Consider the following 20657-nt stretch of genomic DNA (forward strand, 5'->3'; position numbering starts at 1 on the left):
GCCGGACATGCCCTGGAGCCCTCCCACAGTCCCTCTCCAGCTGGCCAACCTCCCATGTCCCTCCCAAGCCCCGATTGTGTACCATTGGGGTCCCTCAGCCTGGCCTGTACCCTCTTGCAATCTGGGACCCCTCCGGGGATATCGGAGAGCCGGTTTCAACCTCACGGCAGAACGACCAGATGCTATAACACGCACTGACCACCAGGGGGAAGACGCTCAACGCAGGAGCTGCCCCCAGTGGTCAGTGCACTCCCACAGAGGGAGCTCCACTCAGCCAGAAGCCCGGCTCATGGCTGGTGAGTGCAGCGGTGGTTGTGAGAGCCTCTCCTGCTTCCACGGCAGCACTAAGGATGACCCACTGACGGCTTAGGCCCGCTCCCCAGAGGAGAGCGGGCCTAAGCCGTCAGTTGGACATTCCCTGAGGGCTCCCTGACTGAAAAAGGGTGCAGGCTGGGCTGAGGGACCCCCCACGCCAGTGCACAAATTTTATGCACATGGCCTCTAGTTAGTTTATAAGATTAAACCTTTTTATATCAGAGATGTCAGTTGGACAAAGGCTTGTAACCTGAGATAATTGGCTAAGTGGCAGTTTAGGCACAGTGAGATTCGTCCGGAGTCTCCTCGCGGAGGGATCCATGCTCTAGCTGGCCACACGGCCACCCTCGAGGCAGCTGCTTACTCAGATACCTCCCAGGGAATGGCTGACATTGGGCCATGTATGATGCTCAATTAAAGGATTTCTTCTTTAAGTTCTATTAGACTGTTTTATTAATTATATTATGATCTGCTTTCTTCTATACATGTCATTAAATTTAATAACATGGAAAATGATGTAACTTATTTCTTACAGTCCACAAGACTCGGATCCTCCCAAGAGTTGGACAATGATCAATGTCCCCAGAATGTGCCCCCAAATCAAGATATCATGGAGGTATTTAAAATTAGTAACAACAAAACCATTTTTAAAATCCAGTGAAAATGAAATATATAAGAATATATTTTAAAGAACTATAAATATGGAAAAGGAACCACAGAAAAATTAGAAATAGGAAATTTTAACATTCATATTTACACATTAATATAAAATAAAAGAATTATATTAAAAGACAGGTAAAATTGGCAAGTCATTTGATATCCTGTCTGTTCTTTTGAGACACAAAGCACAATGATCCTCAACAGAAACACCTCTAATATGCCAAGCCCTTTTAGAGGCTAATTTAAATACACAAGAACTGAGTAAGTATAAATCTTATTGTACATAGATGAAGAAACTGGGGCATTAAAATAAATCAGCCTTACTGTGTCTGAGAAGCTATATAAATAGCTGTCTTTCAAATATTCTGACCTGAGAAAATCAGGTTACATTAAGAACTGAAATATATATTTTATCTCTAAGCTAAATATATGTTGCTAAAGTACAAAACAATATACAAGTAAATTATAAACTTACTTATTATAAAATGATCGGTACTTTTCCTATGTAATTTAGGTAGCCAGCTATTCACTGTTGCAATGAAAAATGGCTCACCAAAGGTATATAACATTCTGTAATTTCTTCTCTACATTCAGGTGACAATGACAAATTGCTCAAGTTTCCACCTTTTATTCCCATCATCACTACATGTTTGAAAAATTGATATCTCAACTTGTGGCCAAGGATTACAAATGCAACCCACATTCTTCCTTTTCATTTCTTATTTTTCTTCTCCATCTAGCCTACCATTTCTCTGTCATTATTATCCATCTATTTTTCATCTTCCTTTTCATTTGTTCTTTCCCGAAAGCTATACATGTCACTTTTATGACCACCCCCAAATCCTTATCCTCATATCCAACAAGAAGCAATTTTTTAACTCACTTTTCTAAGAACTTAAGCTACTAGCTAGGAGGCCTAGGGACTGACTGCTACATACCAAGGTGAATGAAAAGCCATCCTAGGAAGCTGGGTTTGGTGAGGAGCAGGATAACAGGGGGAAGGGGCACATGAGGAGGGAAGGTCAGTGGCCGAGCCCAAGCAGTGCTGGAGAGCAGAGGCTCACAGAAGAGTCATGGGGCATTATCATAGCTAGGCACATACACGTGGCAGAAACAAAAAAAGAACAAGGTTGGCGATACCTTTCATCTCTTTATGGTCGTTTCCTCCTTCCAGTACAAAATTTGTACTGGCCATTATTAGTTTGCAAAAAGTACACAGATACCATTCTCTCTTTTCTCCAACAAGTTCCGTTATAATTCCTGTTAATTTTACCTGTTTTCAGAATGGAAGAGCCTAATCAGTAGAACCAGAGAATGAAAGCAAGAAATAGAACTCCTTATAGAAGTTCATTCAAATTAAATTTAGCTTTATTTTCGTTGCTACGGTAACTTTTAAAAGTACAATGGATAAAGTATTTGTTGACAGATGCAGAAAACAATATAACATTTCAGAGAGAGAGGAAGACATAAACAAATGGAAGAATAAACCGTGTTCATGGATTGGTATAATCAACATCATTAAAATGTCCATACTACCCAAAGCAATGTATATCTTTAATGCAATCCCCATGAAAATACCAACGGCATATTTAACAGACCTAGAACAAACTCTACAAAAATTCACATGAAATAAAAAAAGACCCCGAGTAACCACAGCAATCTTGAGAAAGAAGAAAGTTGGGCCCTAGCCGGTTTGGCTCAGTGGATAGAGCATCAGCCTGCAGACTGAAGGGTCCCAGGTTCAATTCTGGTCAAGGGCACATGCCAGGGTTGCAGGCTCAATCCCCAGTATGGGACATGCAGGAGGCAGCCGATCAATGATTCTCTCTTATCATTGATGCTTCTGTCTCTCTTTCCCTCTCCCTTACTCTCTGAAATCAATAAAAATATATATTTTTTAAAAAGAACAAAGTTGGAGGGATCACAATACCACATATCAAGCTATATTACAAAGCCACTGTTTTCAAAACTACCTGGTACTGGCACAAGAACAGATATCTAGATCAATGGAATGGAATGGAGAACCCAGAAATCGACCCAAACCACTATGCTCAATTAATATTTGACAAATGAGGCAAGAACATACAATGGAGTCAAGACAGTCTCTTCAATAAATGGTGTTGGGAAAATTGGACAGATACATGCAAAAAAATGAAACTAGGCCACCTATTTATACCATACACAAAAATAAACTCAAAATGGATAAAGGGCTTAAACATAAGATGGGAAACCATAAAAATATTAGAGGAATCCACAGGCAGCAAAATCTCAGACATATGCCGAAGCAATATCTTCACCGATATAGCTCCTAGGGCAATGGAAACTAAAGAGAAAATAAACAAATGGGACTACATCAAAATAAAAAGCTTCTGTACAGCAAAAGAAACCATCAACAATACAACAAGAAAGCCCACTGCATGGGAGAACATATTTGCCAATGTTATCACCAATAAGGGTTTAATCTCCCAACATTTACTGGGAACTCATACAACTTAACAAAAGGAAGATAAACAATCCAATCAAAAAATGGGCAACAGAACTAAATAGATACTTTTTGAAAGAGGACATAAGGAAGGTCAAGAGACATATGAAAACATGCTCAAAGTCACTAATCATCTGAGAAAAGCAAATCAAAATGACAATGAGGTACCATCTCACACCTGTCAGAAGGGCTATCATCAACAAATCAAAAAATGACAAGTGCTGGCGAGGATGCGGAGAAAAAGGAACCCTTGTGCACTGCTGGTGGGAATGCAGACTGGTGCAGCCACTGTGGAGAACAGTATGGAGTTTCCTCAAAAAAATAAAAGTGGAACTCCCATTTGACCCAATGATCCCACTTCTAGGAATATATCCAAGAAACTAGAAACACCAATCAGAAAGGATATATGCACCACTAGTTCATAGCAGCACAATTTACCATAGCTAAGATTTGGAAGCAGCCTAAGTGCCCATCAGCAGATGAGTGGATAAAAAAAACTGTGGTACATCTACACAATGGAATACTACACTGCTGTAAAAAAAGAAAGAATTCTTACCATTCGCAACAGCATGGATGGACATGGAGAACATTATCTTAAGTGAAATAAGCCAGTCAGAGAAAGATAAATATCACATGATCTCATTCATTTGTGGAATATAATGAACAACATGAACTGATGAACAAAAATAGATCCAGAGACAGAGAAGCATCAAACAGACTGTCAAACTTCAGAGGGACGGCAGGGGAAGGGAGTGCAGGGTAAGAGATCAACCAAAGGACTTGTATGCATGCATGTAAGCATAGCCAATGGACACAGACACTAGGAGGATGAGGGCATGTACTGGGGGGTGGGGGTGTCCAGGGAGAGGTCAATGGGGGAAAAAGGAAACATATGTAACACTATATGTAATACTTTAAACAATAAAAAATGTAATATATACTAGTATATATATATATACCGGTATATATATATATATATATATATATATATACCGGTATATATATATATATACCAGTATATATTACATTTGTAATATATACTGGTATATATTACAAATGTAATATATACTGGTATATATATATATATATATATAATGTAATATATACTGGTATATATATATATATATATATATGTGTATATATATATATATATACCAGTATATATTACATTTTTTGTTTAAAGTATTACATATACATATGTAATATGCATATATATATAAAACGTTTCACTAATTCATACTCAAGGAGATGTTAGTGGCCTTTATCATATTGTTGACATGTTAGTGGCCTTTTTCATATTACATATGCATATATATATATAAAACATTTCATACTCAAGGAGATGTTAGTGGCCTTTATCATATTGTTGACATTTACATATAAATGGGCTACTAATTAGACATTTTATTTTATTTTTTTAATTTAAATTTTTATTGATTTTTTTGGGGGGGGGGAGAAAGGAAGGGCGAGGGAGAGATAGAAACATTAATTAGCTGCCAGCTGCACGCCCCCTACTGGGGATCAAGCCTGCCACCTGGGCATGTGCCCAGACCAGGAATCAAACCAGCCACCTCCTGGTATATGGGACGATGCTCAACCAACTGAGCCACAATGTCCAGGCTAATTAGTCATTTTTAAAACAATCCCATCATATAGTGGGTTAAACAGAGAAGTTGAATACATCCTTTAGGTATAATAAAGGCTACTGTTTTATGTGTTAGGTTTTCTGTTAGGCACTTGACATATATCAACTCATTTAATCCTCAGAAAACAATTCAATGTTGGAATAATCCTCATTCTATAGATGAAGAAACTGAGGCTGATTCATAGGTTGAGTAGTTTGTAAGCAAGTGATCAAGTCAGAATTTGAACTCAGATTGTCAAAGAAAAGGCTTTTCACACCATTCCAGCTTGCTTCCTAGGGTAAGAGTGAAAGAAAAATTCATAAATCAACAAGCCTAGCCAGAGTGCCTCCTGCGTACAAGGCATAAGCAGGGTGTGTTAGGGAACATAAACATTTGTCAGACACAGACACTGCCTCAGGTACCTTACAAGCGCAAAGAAAAGATGTTACATAACTGCACAACTATAACATAAGGGAAAATCCACAGATGTCAAAAATAAGTTATTTGACTATTAAGAGAAAAGAGATTGTTTCTGACAGGGGAGGACTGAATAAGATTTTGGGAAGAAAGTGGCATTTGAGTTGGGCCTTCAATCCTACAGAGTTAATAGTTTTGCACCAAGTAATTGCACACTAACATTTGGAAGAAGTACTCATCTCACATAAGAAGTACCCATCTTACATACCACAGAGCGTATTCATCTCATTTAGAATTTATTTTTTCAAAATCCCAAGTGGCTCTGTATGAACTCTAATCTGGTTTCGGTTGCTTAGAAATGTGTTTGAGCTGAACATCCAAAATGATTTCTGTGAAATTGTGCTTTGAGCTTAAAAGTTTAAAAACTGGCACTTTGGAGTCTTGTTATATATGAAGAATGCATTTTTGCCTTTTCTCCAATCTCCTATTTTTCTGTACAGGATAAAACATTTTCTTATTTCAAAATATTTTCAATTAAACCCACATTGATGTGGCTTTCATTCTAAGTACTGGGGATCTAATTTTCTTACTCCGTAGACCTGAGGACAATAAACTTCAGCAATAATTCAAGCTGATGACCATTTTCATAAATACGGATTTATAAGAACACAGCCATGCCCACTCATTCTCATATTGTCTATGGCTGCATTCGTGCTACGCTGAGTAATTGCGACAGAGACCATATGGCATCAAACCTAAAATATTTACTATCTGACATTTTATAAGAGAGCGTTTGCAGACCCCTGCCATAGCCAATTCATTCAGCAAATATTTATTTAAAGGCTTATGAGGGTAGGTGGCTGGTGGGCAGCTAAAGTGGGTTGCTAGCTAAAGACAGTAGCCTCATTAAACCAAGTTAAGAATTAATTCACCGTGCACTGTATGCTTCATTATAATTAATCAACACACATAAGGAAAAACTGGAACAACTTTTAATGTGAAAAAAAAATACAACAGGTGACAAAATGTAGTATTTTTAGGAAGTGTTCTACTGCTAGTGAACATTTATTGAGCATTTACTGAGTGTTAGACACTATTATAAGCACAATATAAGCAATATATGTCATTTATTCCTCTCTACAACTCTAAGGAGTAAGTACTGTTATCATTCTCATTTTCCAAGGAGTCAAAGTGATTTATTTCTGAGGTCCTACCACTTGTATTTGTTAGAGCTGGGACTTTACAGAACATGCTTTCACTCCTGGTGATATTTAAGCAGAGACTGGATGACTTCTTAACTGGATAATGGTGTCTGCTTTTAAAAAGAAGCAAAAAAGCCCTGACCGGTTTGGCTCAGTGGTTAGAGCGTCGGCCTGCGGACTGAAGGGTCCCGGGTACGATTCTGGTCAAGGGCATGTACCTTGGTTGTGGATACATCCCCAGTAGGGGGTGTGCAGGAGGCAGCTGATCGATGTTTCTCTCTCATCGATGTTTGTAACTCTCTGTCCCTCTCCCTTCCTCTCTGTGAAAAATCAATAAAATATATTTTAAAAAAAGAAGCAATAAAAATAAATAAAGGCTACCATTTGTTGAGAAGCGACTATGGGTTTGGCATTGTTCTATGGGCTTTAAATACATTCTACAAGGTAGGTATAAGTTCTCTCTTTTACAAATGGTGAAATAGTATAGACAGGTTATTTGATTGACCAAAGGCATATATCTAGTAAGTTGCAAAGCTGCGATTAAAATTAGGTCTACCTGACTTTCAAGTATATCAAGCTATATTCATTTTTTTAAAAAAATCTTAGCTGTACTTCTGTAGTGTATAAAAAGGAACCACATTTTAAAATGAAAGCAGCAGATATTCAACAGCTAAACAATGAAATATCAGTCAGGGCAGGATAAACTATTCAATTAAAATATCAAAGAGAGCCAAAACCGGTTTGGCTCAGTGGATAGAGCGTCGGCCTGAGGACTGAAAGGTCCCAAGTTCGATTCCGGTCAAGGGCATGTACATTGGTTGCGGGCACATCCCCGGTAGGGGGTGTGCAGGAGGCAGCTGGTCGATGTTTCTCTCTCATCGATGTTTCTAGCTTTCTATCCCTCTCCCTTCCTCTCTGTAAAAAATCAATAAAATATATTAAAAAATATATATCAAAGAGAAAAATAGGTAAATATCAAATGTATTTCTAAATGTAAATATAAAGTCTATTCCAAATTGTAGCTAAGATTAAACTCAGAATAAGCCACAATGAAATTTGTTGGAGACACTAAAATAATTGGAAACCTTCATTAATTCTCTAATAGAAATAATGATCCATTAACATTTAGAAGATGTAAATGTGAACAACATTCTTCTCTTAGGAGGCATGGTTGAATGATAAAGAGAAAAACATGGGGGGCTCTAGGCATTAGGTCCAAATAGACCTGTGTTGGAATATTCACCTCTGCTACTTCACACTGTCACCATAAACAAGTTAACAGACCTCTTTGCACCTCAGTTTCCTCATCTAATAGGTTCCTGGTGACAGATGGCACAGAGGCATCAAGCATGCCTTCCTAGAACTGATCCAACTCAGAGAATTATTATTCTTTCAGTTATAATCATTTTTCCTAAAAAAAGAACTTCAAGAGAAAATATTATTTTCTCACTTATTCCCTTTACCACTATGTAAATAGACTCCATATGTCTCCTTGGTTTGAAAAGTTTGAGAAGAAATATTTGTTGTGTACCTGCTATGAATGGGTGGGTTCATAGATGCTGAAATAAGGTAGGGCATTTCGGGTACTGGAAAGGACTCGTGGTAACGCACAAAACCTGGAAAGCTGAAGTGTGTTCCCATTCTTGGCAATCCCACTTGTTTAAGTATGACAGAGGGGAGAGTAACAGGAGTCAGACTGCAGACAGCTCTCAAACACCACGTTCATGAATTAGGATCCTGATAGGATGAGCACATCCTGCATATCACTAAGAATTTATAACTTGCAGTATGTATCCTACCCATATTCTATGGTCATGCACCTGTCACCTCTAACACAGCCAAAGAATTACTTCCTTTACAGGCTAATTGACCAGCATCCTCCTGACTTCACTTATGTCTTCCCCTTCTCTGGTAGACATGAAAGCATCTCTTTCTGCACTGTGGCTCATTTTATGAGATTTGAAATAGAGTCTTACAATACTTCTTTTTTTAATATATACTTTTATTTATTTCAGAGAGGGAGGGAGAAGGCGAGAAATCTTATAATACTTCTTACAAGTAGCTATCCACTCAGAAAGTTCAGAACAGGATGCTTTGAGAAAGACACAATTAGAGAATACAAAAAAAAACAAAAAAAAAAAAAACAACTCTTAGAAAGTAAAGCTGATTGCTAAAACATACAAATCAAGAAAGTATTGAAAAATAAATTGGAGAGAAAAAAACACAAAGATATGGGGGAAATTAAAATATGAAAAAGATGAATGTAGGGGCTTTAACATCTAATTAATAGATACTCTAAAAAGAAAAGAATGAGAATGAAAGGAAGAAATATCTTTTTAAAGTAGAAAAGTATTTTCCCAGAGCTGAAAGATACAATTTTAATATTAAAAGGGAGAACTCACATGCACTGATACATTTTTAAAACCCCACAACTAGACATAAAATTCTAGAACACCAAAAATGTAAAAATCAGACCTTATAAGCATCAAGAGAGAAGAAAAAAATAACAAGCCATAAGCACAGGAATAATAGCAATAGACACTAAAAGGAAGTTGTTCAAAACTTTCTAATTTTGAGGCAAAAATAAATTTTAACCTAGAAATCAAACTGATGATCAAATATGAGAGAAAAATAAAAGTTTCCATCACTCATGGACTAAAAAGCTCTGCCTTGAGAGGCTACTTAATGATACTCAAGTACAGTCAAGAAATAAAGTAAGAACATGATATGAAGCCAGGAACAAGGATCCTATCATGAGAACAATAATGAAAGATTTTTCCAGCAAGCCCAGAAAGCAAAGGGTAGAGACTGAAGCAGAGAAATAGACAATTTTAGTATTGAGATAGCCAGGGAAAAAAAGAGAGACTCAATAGATGGTAAGGAAGAATTTAGAAACTTAATGAGGATATGATAAAGGAAAATTGTACAAGGAAAAGAAAGGCAATGAAGAACTCAAAAAAAAAAAAATCTGACTAGAAAGTTGTTAGGTTGAAAATCTTCATTAAAATGTTAAACAAGCAGTTTGATTAGAATGAAAGAAACAAAACAAGGATATCAATCCACCCATGTACTTTTAAATGTATTATCTCCATTACACATTCTTTAAACATAAAACAGCTACATTAGGAAAAGATATGGTAGAATTCATAACCAGGATTACAGTCTCCCTCATGTCAACACACTTTCCTGGTTTTTATACTACATAAATATTATGGTGGTGTGTTCCCACATGCTTATCTTTTAGCAGTATCCTGGAAACATATCCCACCTACGTATCTAGTACATATGGCATCTATATATATAAAAGCCTAATATGTTAAGTGTCTGACTGATTGGTCGACTGTTTGGTCAACTGCTCGACCAGTTGCTGTGACACACACTGACCACCAGAGGGTGGATGCTCCGACCGGTAGGTTAGCTTGCTGCTGGGTTCCGGCCAATGGGGACTGGGCGAGATGGGCCTGGACATGCCCTGGAGCCCTTCCATGGTCCCTCCCTGGCCAGCCGATTCCCATTGGCCCCAATTGGGACTGGGAGAGACAGCCCCTATCGCCGGCCAGGCCGAGGGACCCCACTTGTGCACTAATTCGTGCACCAGGCCTCTAGTATCCATATAAGGGCATAATAAAATGTATGTATATAATCTAGAGGAAAAGGGAAGGACTTGGGATCTGAGTATTAGTATTAAACAAAGAATCTTTAGGGTTTTAACAAATTCTATAAACTGATATTATTATTATTATAATCTGAGTACCCCTCCCATTGATGGCAACCATTAGGTCATCCCTGCTCTGCTCTCAGCTCACATGTCTAGTACCACAAATGGTGGCTTATGCATCTCAGTGTGCAGGGCTGCTGAAATTAAAAAGAGAAAATGGAACTCCCATTTGACCCAGTTATCCCACTTCTAGGAATATATCCCAAGAAAACAGAAACATCTATGAGAAAGGATATATGCACCCCTATGTTCATAGCAGCACAACTTACAATAGCTAAGATTCAGAAACAGCCTAAGTGCCCATCAGCAGACAAATGGATTAAAAACTGTGGTACATCTATACAATGGAATACTACGCTGCTGTAAAAAAGAATGAATTCTTACCATTTGCAACAGCATGGATGGGCCTGGAGAGCAATATGCTAAGCAAAATAAGCCAGTTGGAGATAGATAAATATCACATGATCTCACTCATATGTGGGATATAATGAACAACACATACTGATGAACAAATATAGATCCAGAGACAAAGAAACACTGAACAGACCATCCAACCTCAGAGAGAAGGTAGGGGAGGAGCGGTAAGAGATCAACCAAAGGACTTGTATGCATGCATAGTAGCAAAACCAATGGACAAGGACATTGGGGTGGTGGGGTCTTATCCTGAGGGGTGGGAGTGGCAGGGGGGGGGTCAATCAGGGAAAAAGGAGACATATGTAATAATGTAAACAATTAAAAAAAGATTCTAGGATAAAATATAAGCTGGGGGAAAAAAGAGAAAATTAGGATCTAAGAAACTCTTCTACAGAGTATCTCTAGAATATGAGTTACACGACTTTGCCTTCATGGCATGGGAAATCTAAACCATGAGGCTTCAGAGAAGAGTAGAGAGCCAAAAATTGATTAACAGGACAGCTACAGAGCCTATGAGGTTAATCTAACCAATATCACAAGCCAAATAGAAAGAAAATTACATGCTGGTAAGATATTAAGCAATTAATGGAGTGCAAAAAAGATAGAAGCTATTTCATTTTAATTCTAGATACATTCTCCTTCAAAATAGCTTAGGGTCTTGATAGAAAAAAATAATAATATCAGCATGTCATCTATAAACATAAACATGTAAATGTGACTCACTGATCATATTTTGTAGTGTCAGCCTATGAACAAAACATGGGAAACTTGGCCAATGTCTCAGGATAGAACATAGATGTCTACTAGCTTGACAGCATGTAAATAGAAGTGTAGCTAAAAAAAGACAGTAGGTAAAAACAAACAAACAAAAAATAAGAAGACAGCAGATAAAGAGGGGTTGAAAAACGAAAGAAAGAGCACAGGAGCTAATATCTTCATTTTTAAAAATAGGAAGTCAAGAGATACTGTCTAAATCAATGAAACATAACAGAAAAATATGATTTAAAGTTAATTATAATATTATTTAAAGCCACCAAGCTAACCAGTAAAATGTATCATAAAATATAGCCACATTTTGCCCTGGCCAGTGTGGCTCAGTTGGTTAGGCATAGTCCATGCACTGAAAGGTTGCTGGTTCTATTCTCAGTGAGGCCACATGGATCCATCCCCAGTAGGGGGCGTGCAGGAGGCAGCCAATGGATGTTGTGCTCTCACATCAATGTTTCTCTCTCTCTCCCTCTCCCTTCCTCTTTCTCTAAAAATCAATTTAAAAAACTAACCCCATTTAGAGGAGGAGAGAAGGGAGATAAATATACTGTGAGTAAATTAAATACTTATTCTCAGAGAAATAAGATACACCTATGTACAATGCCAGGTGGGTATTTGAAATACAGGAGGGACCACTTTGTAAAGTATAGGATTGTCTAACCATTGTGATGTACACCTGAAACTAACACAAAATAATACTGAATGTAAAGTGTAATCAAAAAATAATTTTTAAATAAATAAATAAAGTTGATGAACCAAGAATCTCAGAGACGTGTTAGAGATGTGATAAACTTGAGATTCACTCTGGGGTGTGACACATTCAATACTTATTGATTGCTTGCTATAAAGCAGGTGCTGTGATAGGTATTAAAGATTTGTAGACAACTATAATGCATTGCTTTAATGTAAAAATGCTTAGTCATATAACCAGAAAACTAACATAATTTAAGTGATAAATTACTAATAATGTTAAATGGTTTTGTTATCATAGAAATGAAATATAGAGCATATACAGAATAAATATTGGGATTCCAAAACTTATGTTCTAAAAACAAAAACCCATGTATAAGAACAGAGATAGAAGAAACCTTAAGAGCAACATTAGAGACACTATTTATATATGTATGGAGGTCTCCAGTTTTAAGATTGCTGAGTCCACACTACCAATATTCCACTGTAATGTCAGATCCAACCAATTGGTTAAGAGATAAAAACCAAATGATTATGAACATTGAAAAGTCAGAGACATGATTACTAGCCTCTCCAGATGATATAATTGCCTAATTAAAAATTCAACTGGAGCATTTTTATAAACCACAATGTAATTCATAAGGTAACCAAGTATAAGGAACCTATCCAAAAGTCAACAACTTTCCTATCTACCAGCAACAACCAGTAAGAAAATACAATGGGAAAAGTATCTATACACAATAGAAACAATTGTTGTGAAATAATCAGAAAATAAAACAATAAATGTAGATATTTGTGTATTTAAAATTACTATATAACTACTTAACAACATAAAAAGAGACTTGAAAACATAGAAATTTATATTATGTCTGACTTCCGGAAATCTCCTAAGCCAAATATCCAAGTTCATCACTTACTAGTTCTGCCTTCCACATAACTACAGAACACAATTCTGCTAGGCTTTCTGCTACTTTCTCCTTTCCTCCCATTTTCAATAACATGTTCCTCATTTAATTTTCAGCCCTTACCAGAACTATCTTTAACATTCATGTCTACCAACATTCTCTCTATGATGATTTAGCTATTCTTTAAGACAGCGATTAAGAGTGCAAGAACTTTTAAAACTTTCAGTACCTGACTATTTAGTCAGGGGCACTGACCTCTTTTTTCTTTTATTCCTTTTCAAGTAAAAAAATGACAACAGCCAACACAACAATAGCCATCCAGTGTGAATGAATCAAAATTATACTGTGTTGTTGTGGTATGTGTGTTTTTTGTCAGATTGGCAAAAAAAAAAAATATCTCTTTTCGTGTGTCACAGAATTTTACTAATTAGTTTATGCGTGCCATGAAATTTCAAAAAAGGGGGCGGGGGGTTGAAAATTGCTACTCTAAGATAATACAGGTTCTCTACCATTCTCCTCACTTTTTAAGCCTTACCAGTAGTGCCTTTAATATCCATGTTTTTAAAAACATTCTATTTATGACAATTTAGGTATTCTCTAAGACAACATAGGTTTTCTCTACCTAGCCCTTCCTTCTGAGCCCTCACTGGCAGGACCTTTAAGATTCATATTTCTGCCCCAAGGAGTCTAGTCTTATTCTCCCAGGCTACTCAGAACTTTTCAGGCCTCTCCCCACTACACAATTACAAAGCCACTTGCATATTTTAATGTATTTGTTACAGCAGCATCTCACTTCCTGGTATCAAAATCTGCATTCGTTTCCCAGAGCTGCTGTAACAAACGACCACATACTTAATCGCTTTAAACAACACAAATTTATTCCTTTACAGTTCTGCATGTTGAAAGCTCAAAATTATTCTCACGGGGCTAAAATCAAGGTGTTGGCAGGGCTGGTTCCTTCAGGAGGTCGTAGGGAAGGAGCCATTTCCTGTTTTTCAGCGAACTCCATCCCCTTGGTTCGTGACCATGTCACTTCCAACTCTGCTTCATCATCACATCTCCTTCTCTGATTCTGACCCTCCTGCTTGTCTCTCAGGCGGGCCATAATGACCACATTGGGTCCATCTGGATAATCCAGGATGTCTCTCCTTCACAGGATCCTTACCTTCATCACATCTGTAAAATCCCTTTGCCGTGAAAGGTCACCTATTCACAGGTTGTAAACATGAAGATGTGGACATGTTTTGGGAGGATTAATCTGCCTATCACAGCCATGTTCATAATCAACTAAATTCTGTTTAAAATATGTAACCCATGCCCTGCTGGTGTGGCTCAGTGGTTGAACATGGACCTATGAATCATGGTTCAATTCCTGGTCTGGGCACATGCCCAGGTTGTGGGCCCAATCCCCAGTGTGGGGCATGCAGCAGGCAGCCAATCAATGATTCTGTCTCATCATTGCTGTTTCTATCTTTGTCTCCTGCTTCCTTCCTCTCTGAAATCAATAAAAAATATTTTTAAATTTTATTTAAAAATAAATAAAATAAAATATGTAACTCATATTTTCAATTACACAGTTTCAAGCACTACCCCCACTGACTGCCAGCTTACTAAGCTACCATTTGTGTCATTTCTACATTTCAAATGTTGGTTCTTTTAAAAGTTTCAGCAAGAAGAAAATCAGCAACAAAATAAGGCTATGTGTTGAATCACAATTCCCAAAGCTGTCGATAGCTGAGTAATTCCTTGACTCATAATTATTGTTTGGAGTATTGGAACCCCTGTCACAAAACCATAACTATTCTGGAGTTGAAAGATACCTAAAGGATCATCTCAACTTCAAGGATGATGAAAATAAGGCCTAAGGAGGTTAAATAATCTACCCAATGACAAACTCTAACATAAAGAAGAGGGAACATAAATTTAGTTTATGAATAGCCAATGAGTAGCTGTATGGAAATCTGTTCTAAGAGCAAGCATATAGAAAGCTGCTGCATTTACATAAAAAGAATTACTTAATCTCAGGTCGATTTTTATTTAGCCACCTGAGCTTCTTAAGTATTGAGGCAAATACAAAAAAAAAGATAGTTTTCTAAATAGCAAGAGGAATTTCAGAAAAACTTCATCATATTCATGAAAATAGAGACATACTTGCCAGAATGCTACCCACGATGGTTATCAGGCCAAATAACAGAGGTTCTACTATTGTCGGTCTAATGACTAGATTGGAAAAAATTCTGAAAGTCTGTGGACCCTACAAGCAGAATAGTTTCTGGTTTCTCTGGATACAAGGCAATTAACTCAGTGCTTTAATGGAAACCTAAGATAAATACCTGGTAATAAAAGTGCATGGCATATAAGTGCTTTTAAGCAAACTGATATATCTTCATTTTAATTTTTAAATAGCACCCAAATTATACTGTGCCCAATGCTACCTATTTCTTTCAAAACAACACACACCAGAACCACTTGATATAAGGACTTTGAACAAGCCAGTGAGAACTGATACTGATATGTGAATAGGCCTTTCAATAAATAAAGGAAAAATACATTGCCATAAATACCAGATATTTTAATCTGAAAGGAAGAAAAATGTCCTCTTTGATATATAGAACAAACTAAAGACTCAAAAACTATAACTTTGGGCTATCAGAAGAAGGCAGCATGAGTTTCCCTGGTCTCTCCCCCTTGAAGTTCCAACAAATTGAACAGCTATAACTCAAGAAAGGATTCTCTGCTCGACACACCAACATGGCTGAGCTGTGGACATCGAAACATCTGAAGGTGGGCAAATCAGAAAGAACCGGGGAGGGGAAGGGAGAGGAACAGAGATGGGTGTCACAGACACGGCCCAGAGCTCACTGTGAGTCTTTAGAGACGGGACAAATCCCTGAGGAGCAGACAGATACAGGGAGCAATCCTGCCTTGAGTGGTCTATATGTGCTTGGCTGAGGCCACTGACAGGGTGGGGATGGAGAGGCTGGGGGAGAACCGGGAGATGGAGTACAGAGGTGTGGCTGCGGTTGTCTGGTGGCTGCCATTGTCAGGCAGAAAAACAAAGCCATGGTGCCTGGCCCTCTCCTGGCTCGTAGAGGGCCCCAGATGATGCTGAAGCACCGAGGATCTGCAGCCTGGAGAGCTGGGGAGGCAGAAGCGTGCTGCAGCTAATCCCAGCGACAAGGGTGGAGATACAGTGGTGAGGCAGCTGAGGTCTGGCAGTCGCCTTTACTGAGAGGAGAACAAAGCCACAAAGGCACCAGCTGGCCTCTCCCAGCTCACCCTGTCCCCACCCATGGCGCTGCAGGGCCAGCAGTGTCTGGTGGGGTAGCACTAGGATTTCTTGGGCTCAGCATCTCATCACCCACCACATCTCCCCATGGGGTTGGTGCCCTGAAGTGACTTGGTTACCGAAGAGACACTCACCTCCCCAGGGAATACAGAGCATTTTCCACTGCCCCTGCAGAGATCTGAGAAGCCAGATCAATGCAAGAGAAACAAAAAAGACTTATGCTTTAGCGCCACCTACTGAGAAACATAAGAAAGACCTCTTGACCTTCTAAATAGAGAAATGCTACGCTTTAAAAAAAACACAAAAAACATCTTACCTAATAATAGACAAACATGTAAAAATGACCGTACCTTCGCTACACCCACAGCCAATCAGAGTGAGTATGCAAATTAGAAGGCTAAAGATGGCGGCCACCCAGAGGCTCCAGGCGCAGAGTGGCCAGGCGGGGCAGGACACCTGCTATGAGAGGGAGGGCGGGGGGCGAAGGGATCTACAGGAGCGGAGTGCCGCAGCGAAGACAAGACTTCAGACTCTGGAGTCTGCAATGAAGACAAAGATGGCAGACTCCAGCCGGAGTCTGTAGCGAAGATGGCAGACTCCAGCTGGAGTCTGCAGCGAAGCAGCGAAGATGAAGATGGCAGACTCTGGCCGGAGCAAAGGCCTGGGTCCTGGGTGCTGGAGGAAAACCCGTGCTGGAAGCCAAGGGAAGGAAGGCCTATTGCACGAATCTCTTCATGCGATGGGCCTCTAGTATACTATATATCCCTATGTTCATTGCATCATTATTCATGGTAGCCAAGATGTGGAAACCACCAAAGTGTCCTTTAATAGATGGTTAGATAAAGAATATGTGGTACATGTACACAATGGAATACTACTCAGCCATAAGAAAAAATGAAATGCTTTCATTTGTGACAACATGGATAGATCTTGAGAATATTACGCTAAGCAATGGGAGTCCAACAGAAAAAGTCAAGACCCATATGATTTCACTTATATGTGGGGTATATAACTGAAAACAACAAATGAGCAAGCAAGACAAACAAATAAAAACTCATAAACACAGACACCATTATGGTGGTTACCAGAGGGCAATGGGGTGGGAGGGAGGTAGTAAATGGTAAAGCGGGTCAAATACATGGTGATGGAAGAATTTATTTTGGGTGGTAAACACACAATGCAATAAACAGATGATAATTTTATTAACCAATATTATCCCAATAGATTTAATTTAAAAACCATTGCTTTATATATGTATATGTGTATGTGTTGGGTATATTGTTGTGCCAATAAAGATATTTTAATCTTATTAAATTGATAGTATTTAAAATAGTTGGCAAAATTCCTCAGACCATTTTTATATACAATCTGACAATTGGTGAAGACTAGAACATAGCTTAATGTTTGAGGCTCTTTTCACTGTATAGTCAGAGTGTAGATGTTTAGGGAAAAGGTTAAAAAATCTCATCAGCAATTTGAGGGTGTGTCAAAATATAAAAATTATCATGGCTGTAAAAATTAGACATTGCTTATAAAAACAGCTTTATTTTCCCTCTTAACAGAAATAATTATCCTAATAAAAATAGAAAGTAGAAAAAAGAAAATCAAAACCACAACATCCAGATAAGCACTTAAACATTTTACTGAAATACTTTCAAACCCAAACACACACACACACACACACACACACACACACACACACACACACACAGATGATTTTACATAAATTGGACCATGCACATAATGCTAGTTTGAAATACATTCACTCCGCTCCTTTAAAGTCCGGGGTATCTTTTCATTTCAATAAGTGCAAAACTACATAATCATTTTTATGGATATAGAATATTATATCATAGAATGCTCCATAATTTAACAAATCCCTACTGTAAGATATTATTCTTGGTTATTGTCTTTTTTGACACAATACACCTTGAAAAACATCCTGTACTAACCTGTTTACCAACTTGCCCAATTCCCTCCTTAAGGTAAATTCCACAATTAAATTGTCTACAATTAGAAGTGCTGGCTGAGAGACTATGGATATTTTAAACTCAGACCTAACAGAAATTTGCCTAACTCTTATGGAGAGCAATTTGCCAGTATTTATTCAGATTCTTCGAGGGACCCTGGTGTGAGGGGGTGGTCTGCTGAGCTGTGGTGGGCAGGGTGGCACAGTGAGGTCCAAAGGACAGTGTCCCTGTGATGAGGGAGGGGCTGCAGGGCAACAGAGAGAAAAGGGTGATGGGCACAGGTCACAAGGGGCAGAAGAGTGAAAAGCACACCCTCGGGGTAGTTTGAGCGTAGGTGGAGAATTTGGTTCCAGAAAAGAGGAACAGAGGGATTGGCCGCTGAGGCTGCTAAATCAAAGAGCAGAGGTTTTTGCGAACCAGTGTGTCTGGCTTAAAAGGAAGTCCTCCCCGAGTGAACACCAATTCCTCACACCTGGACTTCCGCGCACCCTGACATATGGGAGGATAGAGATCTGCAGACCCCACTCCCCGCCCTCAGGGCACAGTCTGGTGCAGGAGCGACCATCTTTAACCCTGCCAAGTCAGTAATCAGCGCCCCCACCCTGTCCTCAGTCACTCAGAGACAAAAAACCTGCAGAAGACCACCCTTAGCCCACCTGCTAGAGAGGGTGGACAACAGGACGCTCTGCGAGCTGCGGTAAGGAAGGTGTGGAGGAGACGTCTCAAGAGAGAGCCATGGACAGCCAACCATGTTTCCGTATCACACAGCCAAAAGAGGCCTGCAGTTGGGCATGTTGAATACCCCCGTGGGGAAACCACAGCGGCAGTTGGACAAGGAGGAGTATACCATATTCAAGTCCACACTGATGTTTGAGAGTGACTTCATACAAAAAAGGAGAAGTGATCGATGTGCACAACAGTGACCAAATGGTGATGGTGGGCATCTGGATGTAAACACTGTAAGTAAAGAAATGAAACCCTAGAATATACACATTTGTTACTTATTTCTGACAATACACCAGGGACTGTGATGGCATTAGACCTTGGATGGTGAGCAATACATACTCCTTACTTTTATGGAACTCACAGCCCAGCACATATTGGTAATAATTATGTAATGGTTACGATAAGTTGTCTTAAAGTCCTATAAACAGTTCATAGTAAGGTGAAGAGATTGCTTTATGTAAGTACACAGACATACCTTTGCTATTCCACTGTTGTTGTTTTGTTGTTTTGTTTTTTTATAACATGCTTTTTCATTTTTCTGTAGAAATATTTCATTGTGGTTTCAAATTTCTTAACTGTGTTTGGCTTATTTTATTTTTTCTGAAATTCCCCTAAGGGCTTGTAGTCCATAGCATACAATAGGAATTTGAAGGTGATACAATCGAATTAAAATTGACTTAATGAAGAGCAAAATGGGTTCAAAATTGTAGTCAATGTTTTAGTGTTCGCCTCTCATTTTGGGGTTGTACTAATAATGCCACACATTATTCTACAATGGAATCCATTGTGCTAAGAAAAAAATCACTATGCTCTTATAGAGCCCTAGTATGTTTCTTTGTAAATCATTTTTATTATTATTTTAATACAAATTATGATTTAATTTCAAATAGCATTTTAATAAATATTTATGGATAATAAATATTAAAATCTCATGAGTAACTCCATTTTTCTGGAACTAGTATCATGACCAAAATAAAACAACTACATAAAATTATGTAAAATATGTGTTTGCATATGCATATATGTATAGCAAGTTATATAAATATATTGCTGACCTTAACTGAAGAAAAATTACAAAGCGAACAAGATACTAACTGGATTTCCAGAGGGAAAAAGGACTTACTTAACCTTTTGCACTCGGATGTCGAGTGTGACTCGACACGGTTAGCATTGGAATAAAGGAATCGAGAAAAAAGCAAGAGAGTGCAAAGGGTTAAAAACATAGGCAACCGTTTTTATGTCTAATTATACCTTAAGAAAAGCAAACTGTTACCTGTGCAAGAATAGGGAAGCCAAGGTTCCTACATCCATTGCAAGGAGTCAACGCTTCCCAGAGTCCTGAGGGCCCACAAGTGTTTTCATCATCATCTTCTTCTTCCACTTCTCCTGGTGACAAATTTATTGTAGATGAAGTTCTCTGAAATTAAATTTATATTAGACCAATGTATTATATCAATGTTATTTAGATATCTTAAC

The 20657-nt window shown here is 38.3% G+C and overlaps 1 protein-coding gene across 4 annotated transcripts in view; it reads right to left on the minus strand.

Moving 5' to 3' along the window:
• The window catches only part of ANKS1B (ankyrin repeat and sterile alpha motif domain containing 1B), an 808746-nt gene that overhangs the window by 602925 nt on the left and 185164 nt on the right, over positions 1-20657 (minus strand). For all 4 annotated transcript variants that reach the window (XM_054719390.1, XM_054719389.1, XM_054719388.1 and 1 more), the window contains exon 9: positions 20455-20598. In XM_054719390.1, the coding sequence (XP_054575365.1) occupies positions 20455-20598 (144 nt within the window). The remainder of the gene's footprint in view (positions 1-20454; positions 20599-20657) is intronic.

Source organism: Eptesicus fuscus, chromosome 7 (genome assembly GCF_027574615.1).
Source record: "Eptesicus fuscus isolate TK198812 chromosome 7, DD_ASM_mEF_20220401, whole genome shotgun sequence".
NCBI classification, from domain to species: Eukaryota; Metazoa; Chordata; class Mammalia; order Chiroptera; family Vespertilionidae; genus Eptesicus; species Eptesicus fuscus.